This window comes from Adiantum capillus-veneris, chromosome 16 (genome assembly GCF_014529385.1).
Source record: "Adiantum capillus-veneris isolate H3 chromosome 16, ASM1452938v2, whole genome shotgun sequence".
Classification (NCBI taxonomy): Eukaryota; Viridiplantae; Streptophyta; class Polypodiopsida; order Polypodiales; family Pteridaceae; genus Adiantum; species Adiantum capillus-veneris.
Window position 1 is genome coordinate 142915010 of NC_140946.1, and position 14863 is coordinate 142929872.

General features: G+C 42.5%; 1 protein-coding gene across 3 annotated transcripts in view; it reads right to left on the reverse strand.

Annotated features, from left to right (window-relative positions):
* The window catches only part of LOC147439983 (CBL-interacting protein kinase 24-like), a 133707-nt gene extending 119126 nt beyond the window's left edge, over nucleotides 1-14581 (reverse strand). For 2 of the 3 annotated variants that reach the window (XR_015184674.1, XM_086485686.1), the window contains exon 1: nucleotides 14077-14447. Coding sequence is in view for 2 of the 3 variants with exons in the window: in XM_086485686.1 (XP_086341812.1) it covers nucleotides 14077-14235 (159 nt within the window). In the remaining variant the exon portion in view is untranslated. The other variant, XM_086485688.1, reaches the window with a different exon arrangement.
* Nucleotides 14582-14863: the final 282 nt, after the last annotated feature.

Sequence of the window (14863 nt, forward strand, 5' to 3'; positions counted from 1 at the left end):
CGACCATATCCTCGAAGCTTCTATGATGTATCGCGGAAATAGCCAGAACCAACGGTTTCCGAGACAAAGCATCTGCCACCACATTCTTCTGTCCCTGCACATGGACAATCTGGAAGTGGAACTGTGACAAGATGTTCGCCCATCGCATCTGTTTTTCCGAAAGCTGCTTCTGTGACAAGAAGTAGCGCAAACTCTGATGGTCTGTAAAGACAGTAAAATCCGCTTCGAGTAGGTAATGCCGCCACTGAGTAAGAGCGTGGATAACTGCCAAAAGCTCTTTCCCATAGATCTTTGCTGTCATCTCCGGCCTAGAGAACAAACGGCTCTCGTAAGCTATGACATGGCCTTCTTGCATCAAGACCGCACCCAGACTACGACCACAAGCATCACAAAATACTTCAAATGACTTCTGCAAGTCCGACAAAGTCAAATCTGGTTCTGTAGTGAATTTCTCTTTCAATGTCCGAAAGGCAGTCACCTCTGTGGGTCCCCACGAAAAAGGTACTCCTTTCTGTGTCAAGGTATGCAAAGGGGAAGCAACCTCTGCAAACTTTCGTATGAACCGCCTGTAGTACGAACACAGTCCCAAGAAGCTTCTAACTTCATGGACATTCCTCAAATCGGGCCAATCACGGATAGTCTCTATCTTGGCCGGGTCCATTTGCACTCCTGTTGTGCTGCTTACACAATGTGTCCCAAAAAGTGTATCCATGGTAGGAAAAAATTCACTTTTCTTTGCATTAATCACTAGCGTGTGATCTCGTAATGCCTAAAAGACTTGAAGCAGATGATCTCTGTGTTCTGCCTCATTCTTCGAGAAAACAATGATGTCGTCAAAGAAAGTGCCAACAAATAGCCTGTACTCTCGAAAAATCCTATCCATCATCCGGTTAAATGTCGCAGGAGCATTGGTTAAGCCAAAAGGCATCACCAAAAACTCAAATAACCCAAAAGTCGTCCGAAAAGCTGTCTTGTAGACATCTCCTGGCGCTATCCTGATCTGATGATATCCACTCTTCAAGTCAATCCTGCTAAAGTACGAGGATCCCTGTAACCTGTCGAGTATATCATCGATCCTGGGAATCGGAAATCTGTTCTTGATGGTGATTTCGTTGAGAGTGCTATAATCGATGCACATTCTCCAAGATCTGTCTTTCTTCAAAACCAACAACACTGGAGAGCAATACGGTGAAGTACTAGGCTAGACAAGACCCTTTTCCAAGAGGTCTTTCACTGAGTTCATAATCTTTTCATTCTGTACTCGGCTCACACGATAAGGTGGCCGAGTCGGTGGCGTGCTTCCAGATATCAGATCAATGGTATGATCTTCAGGCCCTCTCAAAAGCAATCGGCATGAGCGTGGAGAAAAAAATCTTGGCGTTCTTTTCTTCAGGTCAAAACATATTCAACCTTTATCCATCGTTCAGTTCTCCCAAAAGAATGAGTAAGAAAACTGAAGTTCATCAAGTACAATCTCTAAGCCCTTCATTTATCAAAGTCGCTTTCTCGGCCCGGTAGTCAACCACGGCGTAGTTCTTGTGGTACCAAGGGATCCCGAGTAGAACGTCACTCACGTGCCCTGAACACCCCTGTCATTGCAAACGAAGTTTGCCAATGCTCGGTGTAATGGCAACATCCCATCCGAGTGCCAGTCGAACTACCTCCGCCTGTGGCGTCAGTCTGTCGGGCGTAGTTCCAAATCGATCCGCCAATTCCAAGTGAAAAGAAGTTGGCCTTGGCTCCTTCAAAAGAGCTTCCTGATCCTTCACTTTGCCCCAAAAGAAAAACGGCAAAGTTTGTACTTTCATTCATTTGATTCGGTGCAAGTCCCACGCCATGTGGTACCAATTCTGCTTTTCTATCTGCCTTTTCTGCCACATTCCTCAGCTGCTCTCGAACTCTCAGACCTGTCGTCGTCTTTATCATTCTGTTCTTTCTGTGCCTTATCAGGGCACTTTGCGGAAATATGTCCATGTTTCCCGCATCCAAAGCACTTCCCCTCTCTGATGAAGCGAGCTCTCTCCTCAGGAGTAAGCTTGGGTCGTGCATCCTTTTTTTTTTTCTCTGGGTTGCTCTTTTTCATTCTACTTTCATTCCCAGAAGTCTGTTCGGCTCGTTGTGTCATGGCCTCATCTGTGGGGTAGGTCAGACTGCCAGAGTGAATGGCAAAGCCCCGCTTCGCATGACTCATCAACTCCTGAATAGAAGCCTACTTCTGTTCGAAGCAGTGATCTTGGATCTCTGTAGGTAGACCCAAGGTAAACCGCTTAATCTGTTCTCTGAACGAGATCTTCTTGAATGAAGAGGCGGGTAGAAAAGAGCTCCAGAATCTTTCACAATAAGAATTCACTGTATCGCTCTTGGTCATCCGGAGATGGTTCCAAGCAGCTCGTATATCTCGCTCAAACTCTTGAGTCAACCAAGAAGAAATAAAAAGCCTCTTGAATTTCAGCCATGTAACTGGCACAATCTTGCTTAATAGAAGCGTGGACCACCAAGTACGGGCATTCCCCTTAAAGTAAGAGGCAGCTCTCCGAATCTTGGAGTGCTCTGAATAGCGTCCTCCCGCGAAAGCGATGTCAAACTGCCGTATAAAAGACAAAGCCTTCGAAGCATCTGAGTATCCTGAAAAAGTATCAAACATGATCGAGTGGCCACCTTCCTTAAACTCTCGGACTTTCTTGCTTTTATCTTCGAGAAAGTCATACTGGTTTGCTTTGTAAAAATTCTTCTTGTTCGCATAAAACTTTCCGTCATCGGAATCTGAGCTTTCTGTAAACGAGTCCTCAGTAGAACTGTCAGTCTCTGGGCGAGATGTAGCCTTCTTTGCCTTTTTCTTGCCCGTTCCGAAGCTTTGTGTCTTGCTTCGCTTTTTGCTTTTTTTCTGTCTTCTTCGGTCTAATCCGAGGAGCTAGAAGAACTGTCAGAAGAAGAAGAAGAAGAACTGGGTACTCCTTCATATCGAACACGCTTCTTCCGTTTCTTTGCTTTGTCGAATGTAGACTGACGACCCAAATATCCTGGGAAGTCAGTACCTTTGTTCTGCTTTTTGCCGTGCTTTTTGCCTTTCTTTTGCACGTCAAAAAGCTGAGCAATCCGTGCATCAACCACGTTCTCCAGTTCCTTCTCCGTATATTTCTTGGAGGCAGAAGGTTTCTTGAGAGCGGGTTTCGGGAGTGGTGTTGTGGTTCTCTGCCACTCCATCTGTACCTCTTCCAAAGAGGTCTGGTTCATATATTTTGCCATCTTCGGGCCCTTGGCAAAATTGAGCATCATCTTTGTTGCATCGCCGATCAACTGGCGACGCTCTATCTCTTGCCGCTCCGCCTAAGTAGGCCAAGGCGGGCCATACTCTTTGTCTGAATCTTCGTTGTGATCCCAGCCCGCATCTCCAAATGCAGAGGGAGTCGACTGATCATTGCCTGAAGCCATAGGTGCCGCGGAAAAAAAATTCGGGGATCGGATTTCCCGTAGAAGAGAAATCGGCCGTGCTCTGATACCACTGTAACAAACTTGGACACTCCAAGTCAAGAATCAACCGCGACAGCACCAAATAACCACTTCAAAACAATTCACAGATCACAATAGATTTGCACTGGCCCGGCGGAGTTCCGTGCCTAGAGATATTGGCCCCAAAGACTGGCGCCCCTTTCGGTATTTCTTTTTGTATTAATCAATCATCAAAGTACAAGAGAGCGGTTAGGGTTTCACTCTCAGACTCTGCGTCCAGATGCTCTGAGAAGTGAGGCCCTCACCACTAATTTAAAGGTTACAAGGGATGCCCAAAAGCAGAGCCCCAAAAGCTTTCAAAATCAAAAGCATCAGTTCTCTCTCTCTCTTAGAGAGTCTTTTCTCTTTTTTTTTTTTTAAAAAGCAAAAGCAAAATTCGCGTCGCTCATCATTTTCCAAAAAAAAAAAAAAATTTAATAATCCGCCTCCGCAATTTCCGGAATTTAGGGTTTTTGGCAAAAATTAGGGTTTGCAGGAATTTTAGGGCTTCTGCTGTCCGCCACGTCATCACTTTGTGACATTCTAACCATCTATCCTCATTGGGACCGCATCCAAAAATGCAATGTGACCCAACTGTCGGATACTTTTTGTTGGTAGTCCCACCTTGACTTTACGCCTTAATTGAGTTCACTTCCTAGTATCCACCAACTTGCTAAGTGCGACGGGGGGACCTATATGATCTTGCTCTGAGCCTAGACATCCTCTTACCATACGAATTCCAGTGCCGACCACTTCTCGTCTGCGGGTGAATCTACCGTTCACATTGGCCATACAATGTCCGACCGTTTGCTACTTCAAGAAGAGTGTCTTAAACAAATAAAATAAACCCCATTGGAAAGAAACCAACAACCAAGGTTAGCAGTTGCCACGTCTCTGTGACATGGTTAATAACTGCCACGTCCTCGTGACACTCTATTATGTACCTTGAGCTTCCTTCGTCTTCTCCAAGCTGTGTACGTTTCTCTGCACCCCTAATTCCAACAATTGGTATCAAAGCAAGTTACGTCCTCCCGGGCTTAGTCGCCAGCTGCTCCAGCACACGCCTGTTCACTTTCTCCGATTACAATGAGGTTTGGCGAGCGTTCGCAGGTCGACAAATATTTCGGGATTACTGGTAGAGCTCAGTGTGCTCAGATTTCTGATTCGGGCTCATTTCGGCCTCCGTTTCCACTACAGGCAGGTCTGCACAGGCAATTTCGTCATTTTGTGTAGAATTTTTGTCAGTGTCGTTTTCTGCATAACAGGTGCCTTACAGTCTTCTACGGTTTGGGTTATATAGTACATGTTGTTCTTGCTCCATTTCTCCTATTTCGGACAGTTTTCACATCAGGTGCAGCATTTACCATGGCTTACAACAACACAGATGTCTTCAAGATGTTTGCTGCTGAGGACAGGTTGGATGGGAACAATTACCCTATGTGGGCTTATATGATGCAACACGTTCTTGTGTCAAAGGGCGTCTGGAATATTGTGCACGGCATTGATATACGTCCTGGTTCTGAGAATGTAGGCGATGTTGAGGATGTTGCAGGTCTTGCTGCAAGGATTGTTGCTATTAGAGTTGTTTTGTCTACGGCAGAACAATCTCGTTGGGATGTAAAGGATGCGCAGGCTCATGCATTGATTGCGTTGTCTGTGAAGCGCACCATTGTTCCTCACATCCGTTCAGCAAAATCTGCAAGACAGGCTTGGGATATTCTAGCAAGTCTTTATGCAAGCCGCAATGAGGCTAAAATTGCTTTGTTGCGTAAAGAGTTGGAGTCGAGGATTATGCATGAGAAAGATGATATGGACACTTTCCTTGCTGGTGGTGTCAAGGATATCAATGAGCAACTTATTTCTGCAGGTGAAGTCATTTCAGATAGTTCCCTTGTGCAGACTGTTCTTGATGCCTTACCAGATTCCTACCAGACTTTTGCTAGTACTTGGAGACTGATGACCCAAGGAAATCCTGAAGTTGTTAAGTTTGATGCATTATGCACATTGCTGTTGCAAGAGTCACTTTCCAGAAAAAACAGGACTAGGCAGCGTGCAGTTGAACGGGCTTTTATTGCTTCTCAAAGAAAGGGTGGTAACAGCAATGCAGCCACTTCTTATGGTTCTGCTGCGAGTGGCAAAACTTGTGTTCCTAATGCTTCTACTGGCAGCAATTTGTCTAGAAATTCTGGTGATAAGGGCAAAAAGAAAATGCGTTGCCATTATTGTAAAGCTAATGATCACTTGACCAAGTCGTGTCCTAAGTTGAAGGCCAAAGAAGCTAAGAAGAAAGACGGTGGTTCCACTACAAATGTTGGTTCCACTACAAATGCAGCCATTGTTGAGTCTTCTGTGAAAGGAGACTGTGATGCTGATGTTGATGCAGATTGGGTTTTTAGCGCAGAGTGCACTTACAATCCTGTTGTCTATGATGCATGCTTGTCAGTTGCTACAGATTCACATGTGTGGTATTTCGACAGTGGTGCTACATAGCAGATTACCTCACATCGTGAATTATTTACCTCTCAAGTCTGTCCCTCAAGGGAATTCAGTCACTTGTGCCAACAATGCCTCTTATCCGGTTCAGGGAGTTGGAAAGATTGTGCTTACTGCTGCAAATGGCAGTTCTTTCACACTTGTTGATGCACTTTATATACCTAGGATCAAGAAGAATCTTTTGTCTGTATCTGCACTTGCTAGACTTGGACTTGTAGTCAAATTTGTGGATGACAGATGTATAGTTCATGATCTCAGTTTTGGTGATGAAATTGTTGTATCTGGCCTTTTGTGTCGTGGGCTGTATAAGCTCACTTTGTATGACAAGTGTGGACAAAATTTTGCAAATGCAGTTGCAGATTCAAGGGATATTTCATATGCAAAACTTTGACATGCACGTTTTGGTCGTCTGAATTTTGCCAGTTTGCTACATTTGCAGAAATCTGATATGGTTGCTTCTTTGCCGCCTCTTGAAGCACCTGTCAAACATGTTTGTGAAAGCTGTATTTTGGGTAAGATGCAACGTTCTAAGTTTCCAAAGGATGGTTCAGTTCGGGCCACATGCAAGTTGCAGCTTGTGCATAGTGATGTTTGTGGGCCCATGCAAACTCCGTCCTTGGGCAATTACCTTTACTTTGTGACTTTCATTGATGATTACTCCAGGCATGCATGGGTATTTCCTCTTAAAGCGAAGTCCGAAGTTTTTATCTGCTTCAAACAATTTCTGGCTATGGCTGAAAATGTCTCGAAATGTACTATGGGCACCCTCCGTTCCGATCGAGGGGGGGACTATATGTCTCAATGCATTTCTGGCTAGTCGTGGGATAAAACACCAATGTACAGTGCCTTATACACCTCAGCAAAATGGTGTTGCTGAGAGGAAAAACAGGTCACTTACATAAATGGCACGATGTATGGTCAAAAGTCAAGCTTTACCGCATTCTTTTTGGCTTGAGGCTATCATGTGTGCCACTTATGTACTAAACAGGTGTCCTACGAGAGCTTTGCAGTCTATTACTCCATATGAAGCATGGCATGATAGAAAGCCTTCTATTGAGCACATGCGTGTTTTTGGTTGATTGGCATATGCTTTGGTGCCGCGCAGAAAATTGGATGATAAGGCTGTCAAATGTATTTTTGTTGGTTATAGTACTGAAAGCAAAGGTTACAGGTTGTATCATCCGCAAACAAAACGTATTCTGGTTTCACTGGATGTAGTGTCTGTGGAAGATTCTGTTCAGCCCTTGCTGTCATGTACTAGAGACAGTAATGTAAGCTCAAAGGACATTTATGACACTTTGTTGCCTCTTTTCGATGGTGGAAATATGAATGTAAGTTCCAATGAGGCAAATGTACAGCCTATGGGGGTTTCTGGAATTGTTACAGATCAGCCTATTACTGATGCAAATGTACATGATGTACTTGACGAGGAAAGGGCTGAAAATGAGCAGGCTAGAGGTATGCCAAAATGGCTGGTGCACACTTTGCGTGACAGTAAATTGGATGCACCTTTGTCTAGTCGTACTCGTTCAGGCTCTCGCCATGCATCTTATGCATCAGATTGTTATGCTTTGGCTGTGTCTAGCTTACATGATGTTGAGGAGCCTCTGTCTTTTGATGAAGCACAGAATTCAGAAAATTGGATGGCTGCCATGCAATCAGAATATGATGCACTTATAGAGAATGACACATGGACTTTATGTGATTTGCCTCCTGGCAAAAAGGCCATTGGTACGAAGTGGGTTTACAAGTTGAAACGCAAGCCGGATGGTGAGATCGATCGCCATAAGGCTCCACTTGTTGCAAAGGGTTATGCACAACAAAAAGGCATAGATTATGAAGAGACTTTTGCTCCCACTTGTCATATGACTACTGTGCGTTTTCTATGTGCATTAGCAGCTCATTTTGGTTGGGATGTACATCAATCAGACATTGTTACTGCTTTCTTGAATGGTGACATATTTGAGAAGGTTTATGTAACGCAGCCTCGCGGTTTTGTCATAAAAGGACAAGAGGACAAAGTGTGCAGATGTAAGAAGGCTTTGTATGGGTAAAAGCAATCTCCTCGTGCTTGGTATGAGAAAGCTGACACTCATTTGGTCAAACGAGGCTTTCGTAACAGTCCAACAAAAAGCACACTGTATGTAAAGCGTGAGGGTGATGTACTTCTCATTGTGGTTCTTTATGTCGATGATTTGCTGATCACTGGACCAAATGAGAGACATATTGCTGAATTTAAGGCTGATTTGAATGCTACTTTCAAGATGAAAGATTTGGGGCTGATGCATCATTACTTGGGTATACAGTTTAAGCAGTGTGATGGTGGTATTGCCTTGTGTCAGAAAAGTTACATAGAGACAGTGCTATGTAAGTTTGGACTTTAGGATTGCAAACCTATTGCACTCCCATGGAAACAGGTTTGAAGTTAAGTCTACATGATGCTGGCGATCCTGCTGATGTCACTCTTTATCAACTGTTGTTGGCTGCCTCATTTATGTATGCAACACGAGGCCGGATATTCAGTTTGCAGTCTCACAGGTCAGCAAATTTATACATAGCCCAGGGTCTAAGCATTGGCAGGCTGTCAAGAGGATTTTCCGCTACCTTAGTGGCACTTAACATCTTGCTTGTTTATCCCAAGGGAGGATCATTGCCGCCAAATTTACATGCTTTTTCAGACTCAGATTGGGCTGGTTGTTTTGACACGCGAGTGTCCACAAGTGGTTTTTGTTTCATGCTTAGCAATTCATGTATATCATGGTTGAACGAGAAGCAACCTACTGTGGCCACTTCGAGTTGTGAGGCTGAGTACATGGCAGTCTTCACAGCTACGGTTGAGTGTGTATGGCTCAAACACCTTATGGCTGATTTGGGTGTTGGACAGAACACTGCCAACACTATCTACACTGACAATCAGAGCGCATTGGCAGTTGCGAGGAACCCAGATTTTCATGCTCGCGCAAAGCACATTGAGGTGCATTACCACTATGTCAGGGAGAGGCTCTCAGCCGGAGAGATCAGCTTGGCTTATGTGCCAACACAGGACAACCTTGCAGATCTTTTCACAAAGGCGTTGTCTCATGAGAAGCTTGAAGCTTTTCGCAAAGCTTTGGGCTTACTCCCCTTTGTGGACTGATCATGTCCTCAGGGCATGGCACTTCCCTTTGCTCGTGTGTCAGCTCTTGTTCACCGCATCACTCCAGGGGGGATTTGTTACCATATACATGTGGTAGTGATGTGTGTGAACACACTAGGACCGCCAGGGCATTTTTTCCCTCTTAGGAGGTTTTTTCCCCCGAGCATTGTATATACGCCCATCACTCTAGGGCTATCTATCTTTCCATTGCACACTAAGTAACACACTCTCTATTGTGTGCCTTGAGCTTCCTTCATCTTCTCCAAGTTGTGTGCGTTTCTCTGCAACCCTAATTCTAACTCACACAGCATGATCATCAACATTACCATCAAAATCCATCATGAGCATTTTACAGTGCATAGAACCCATTTTTCCTATTTTAGCCAATTTTCACTTATTATTATTAAGTGACTTTGTTGGGAAACTTGGTAGGGCAATTTGGCTAAGGAAATATATAAGAAAGCTAGCGCTAGCACTTTCTGGCAGAAGAGGCAACAGATACTATCTAGCAGTGCACCTTCTCAGCAAGACCGGCAAGGGAACATAGCGTTTTCAGCCACCAAAGACTAGCCAGCGTTTTTCAGCAAATGTAGATCAGCCCCAGCGTTTTGCAATTGCAGATCAGCCTGGCAATAGCAATTCCTCTAGCGTTTCCAGATTTGCTGCATCACCTAGCGTTTTGCAGTTTCTTGGCGACAGTTCAGCCCACAACATCAATGTTTTGCATTTTCAATGATTAGACTCCGTGCTGCAGTCCCCAAACCTCACAGATCTCACCTCCCTGCAATAGATCCTCGTCGCACGGTCGTATCAGCCAACGTTTGCAAATTCTGTCCGCTATTCGCAAATTTCAGCATCTACATATACCTTCACAAGTTCAGAATAGTCTGAACTCACGAATTATAAGAGGGAATAAAGCACTCATAAAACTATAAACGCAAGGGACGCAAGAAAAGAAAAGGAAAACAAAAACAAACAAACAAACAAACTAAATCACTTTGTTTGCTACGAAACAAAACTAAATAAAACAAAACATTATTAACTTAAAAATGTTTTTAGAAAAGGCATGTGTAAATAATAAGTTGACGCAACTTACTTTGCTTAAAACAAGTACTCAACTTTAAGCAAAAAAAAGGATAAGACATCTTAAAAACTTAATCCTAGAAATCAAGCTTCAGACAACAATTTCTAATGGAACACATTCTAAGTCCTCAGGTAAGCTAAATACGAAATCGAAAAATGAATCTTCGCTGCTTGTCCAAACAGGAAGAATAAGATTATCACCTTTATCATGCATAGCTTGGACAACAGCTATGACATTCCTACTCACGTCGTCAGTGCCCAAGAGTAGGTGCAGGTTTATATAGAGGTCATTCATGCTTTGAACGTACTCTACCAAACCAACGAACTGAGTTTCTATCACCCTCCGGAGGTGATGGGCATACTCAACCATGATAAAAGCTAGATTTGTCAAGCTATAGTAAAAATACTAGAAGCGCTAAAGATCAAAACAACAACATAAGGTGTTATTAAGTCAAACAATAAGTGGGCTTTTTAGCTCCCCACTTCTATTGAATTTACTATTGATTATCTTGAACATTCCAAAGGAAGAAACATTAAAGATAAACTTACTACGATGCAAAAATGAACGAACCTTTTTCATGATTCTTTTGAATGAGTATCCTTTTTCAACTAGTAAAGAAATAAGATGGCAAGATTGAACAACAAAAGTAGATTTACTAGAACAAAAGTTGAGAGCAAATGACACCGTACTTAGCTAAAAGAGAAATGTTCGAAGAAATGTGAGACATACGGATGATTTTTAGATTGGCATATTCTGGTTCAAGGCGCTTATCATAGATATCTACTTCTAATCCCAAGGGAGTCTGAAAAATCTTAAGGTCTAAAAAGGCACAACAATCACTATTTGTGGTACAGTTAAGTTCACAAAACTCCTTGGGATAAATTCCTCTGCCTACAGAACTTGAATTCAAGTACATAAAATCTTGAAAAGAAGGAACGTCAGGGATAAAAAGATTATCTACAAAGCGTCTTACATTGCATAACTTGTGCAAAAATATTGGGCAAGTGTTAGCAAGAACAAGACGCTCCATAAAATCAAACTCAAAAGTAAAAAGATAGAAATTAGCAAGAAAAACGGCACAATTGGTGCCCATAGGGATACCAATTGTTTGCTTGAAAAGAGAGTCGCCGATGGTTATCTATAAATCGTCCAAAAGAAAATCTAACCAAGATATGATGCCAATGTCATCTACAATCCTGGTGAATCTCTTTCTTCCTTTGTCTACATTTACAATCTTATTTTTCAGCCATAAGAAGTCAAAGTTCAAGGCTTACTTTTCTATAGCAATGCCTTGTACCTATCCTTCTCAAGCTTGTATGCAAAAACTTTTGAAATAAGAGACTTGACTCTAAATTTAAGGGCCTCCAAATTTAGCTTCGTGTATAGCGTTGTAAAGTCAAAAGTTTGGAGACATAAAGGAGAAGATTTCTCCTTAAGGCTTCTTGTAAGAGTTCAAAAACTTTAAAACATGAATCACACCCACTGAATCATTTAAAATCCAACTTGAATCGATAGGTACGTCTGCTTCCTTTAGCATATTTTTCCACAATTTATTTACGCTAGGTAAAATGGCTTTGAAACAATAACTAAGCCATTTGGAAACCTCGGTCAAAGAGGTGTTACAAGAAGCAGCTATAAATCTAGGCTTTATAGGATTCTTGTGGAACTTCCAAACGGTATATAAAAAAGGTAATTTAGGCTGGCACTTGAAACCAAAAGACTTACAAAAGTCTTGATGTTTCAAGATAACCTCTTGCATTGAAAATTCACAATCATTGTAAGTCTGAGAGTTTACTTCACCTAACAAGCATTCTAAATAGAACTTTTTGCACGTAACAACAAAGTTATTAGAGCACTTATCTACATAAGAGATTACAAAATCACGATGAAATTTCCTAAGAGCATCATGGTCAAAAGAAGATAAGCTATTCCTTCCAAAAGAAACGTTCCGAGAGCAGGATGTTAATTTCAAAGAAGCTTTCTTGAGGACTACAGACTTCCAATGGGTAAAAATACCTTGAACTCCTAAAGACTCCTCAAACTTTACTACGAAACTAGAAATTCCTTTTTCCATGGCTTTGAGAAGGCAAGAGTCGTTTGAGGAAGGGAGCCTATATTTAGTACCTCTTGAGAAAAGGTCTTTCAAGGAATCTGAAGGAAGGATAGAACAATCGGCAGTACTACATGACCCAAAGCTCCATTTACGTAGAATTCAGCGCATCGCATAGAAGCTAAGGTACGGGACGGGACGGTTTATACGGGGCGTTTAATACGCGTACTAGACGTATTTTTCAAGGATCAAAATAAAATACGTCGGTTTTTTTCAAATATATAGTTTTTACAAGTATTATATTATATGGGTCCACACAAAGGTATATAATTTATTGAAGTCCAATGTTGCACATAATTATATGGAAAATTGACATGTATAGACCCTAAACACATTGCTCACTCACTGAGAATTTAAATTCTTTACAGTGTACACAAATGCCCACGTTTTTTACCAAAACAACGTACTAAACGTTTTAAAACGTCCCGTTCTGTACTCTATTTAAAAAACGTGTTTTTTAGCTGCTATGGCGCATCGTCGTCCCGTCATCGTCACCGACATAGAGTCAAAATTCAGCAGATACAAGATTTGCAGATTTCAGCCCTTGGCGTTTTCAGATTTCAACCCGTCTCGTCGTCGTCCTCTCGTCATCGACGTCGTCGGCAAGTCCATTGCATCTAGACCATTGTAGAGATTTGTGCAATCAATAGCAAAGACTTCTCTCGCCATCGAGAGAGGGGCCCTTGAGGGAGCGTTTGACAACTTTTCTACTGTCGTATTCTTCTCTCTCTATCTTTCAGTCTCAGCACCTTCATTCACAATGTTTACCACTTTGTTTGTGATCATTTGCACTCTCTCACTAAAGGAACGAAAGGCTCTCCCTTCCATAAGTAAAAGGAACCTTTGAGCTTAGTTCATAGCACTCATCTTGAGCAAAGTTCAACATTCACTTCAGCTGCACCTTACAAGGCAAGTGGTGACTAACAAATTAGGTCAGTTTGAATTGAACTACTATCTACAAATAGACAAAAGTCTCTAAATCTCGAGAAAGTGGAGGTTTTTGTGTAAGTTGCAAATCAACAACTTCAACTAACTTGATACAAAAGAGGCAACAAGAGACGGACAAGTTGATTGTGGGAGACATAGGTACAAAGGTTGAAGAACCGGTTCTAAATGAACTTATAAAGGGTATTCAAGAGTTAAATCTAGCAGCTCTCAAGTTTGAAAATAAGTATTCAAGTCCTGAACCAAGTCAACGACATCCACAACAAGCCTATCGTTGTATGTGGTGTGATGGTCTTCACCATATACAGAACGACACTTTAATGAGGCTTTAAGGCCCAATTTGGCTTTCTAGAAAGAAAGCATGACCCATTTTAGGGAAACAAGCTTACCTCTCAAAACCAACCTTGGAAAGGGAGGCATGAAAAAGTTATGGAAGAGATGATGGCTGATAGTAATTTTGGTGAAACCTCTACTTGTGGTTTATGGTCTCCAAGTAGGGCGTTAGGGCGTGTATATGAGAATTTGTATTCATTTTGTGGAAATAAGAAATCAAATGATCCCGCTTGAGCATTTCTTTGGAGGTATAATTTCTAAAACCATGTTTTAAAGATTCAGAAAACCTTCCCTTTCTGCAGAGCTTTCAAAATGCCAAAACACAACTGCTACTTGATACAAGGTTCATTGAAGATGATATTATGCAAGACTATTGGCATCACTAGGCCCGGGGTGTTAGTGTTAGTATGTGTGGGAGCATGCTGGCTTTCTTATTCTATTTGAAGAGCGGCGATTGCAACTTTATACAGCAGAAAACAAGCGCACCTGGTCTACCATTTTGTGCTTAAGTATGGCCTCTTTGTCGAGAATTTTCATGGCTACACTTTCACCAGTCTCTGAGTTCTGAGCAAATTTAACCTTGGCAAACGTGCCCTCACCAATCGTGCGGCCTACTTCATACTTGCCCACCTTGCGCATAACCATTGCTAATCTGAGCTCCTTATTCCTTCTTGTCTCTGAAATATGAGCTCTCTTTTTCTGTCTCGCTCCTTTGCTGCAGGTGATGGGCCTTCTTCGCGCATCAACAATGAACGCTTTACCTCCCTGCCTGCCTCTCGCGTGTCGCGGTGCTTCTCTGCAACGTGAGGCGAGGTCAAATGGAAAGCTCAGCACAAGTCAGTGTCCAGATCGGGACTTTATACCTGTGTTCTGGAGAAGACGTTCAGGGTCGATTCCGCTGCTTTATACCGCTCAGGAGAAGACGTTCAGGGGTCGATTCCGCTGCTTTCCTTTTTTTCTGGCCTATCCCAAACGGGTGAGGCCATAGCTATGACTCCCCTTTTTCGCTAATGAAAAAGGAGAGTTAATTTTTTTTCCCAATTTTGTGATTGGCTGTTGGTTGGAGAATAAAGGCACTCATCACAAAGACAAAAGATACCCACTTGGTATTATTATTATGCCTGCACGAGTTAGGGAGAAGACAGACTGACTGCAGCTCCCGCAGGTGTGATGCTCGACAGAGTGCCGCAGGAGTTTTAGACACATTCTCATGATATGAAAATAGGGTAGAATGTGTGACATAAAGTTCAAGTTCAATCACAATTTAGAAACT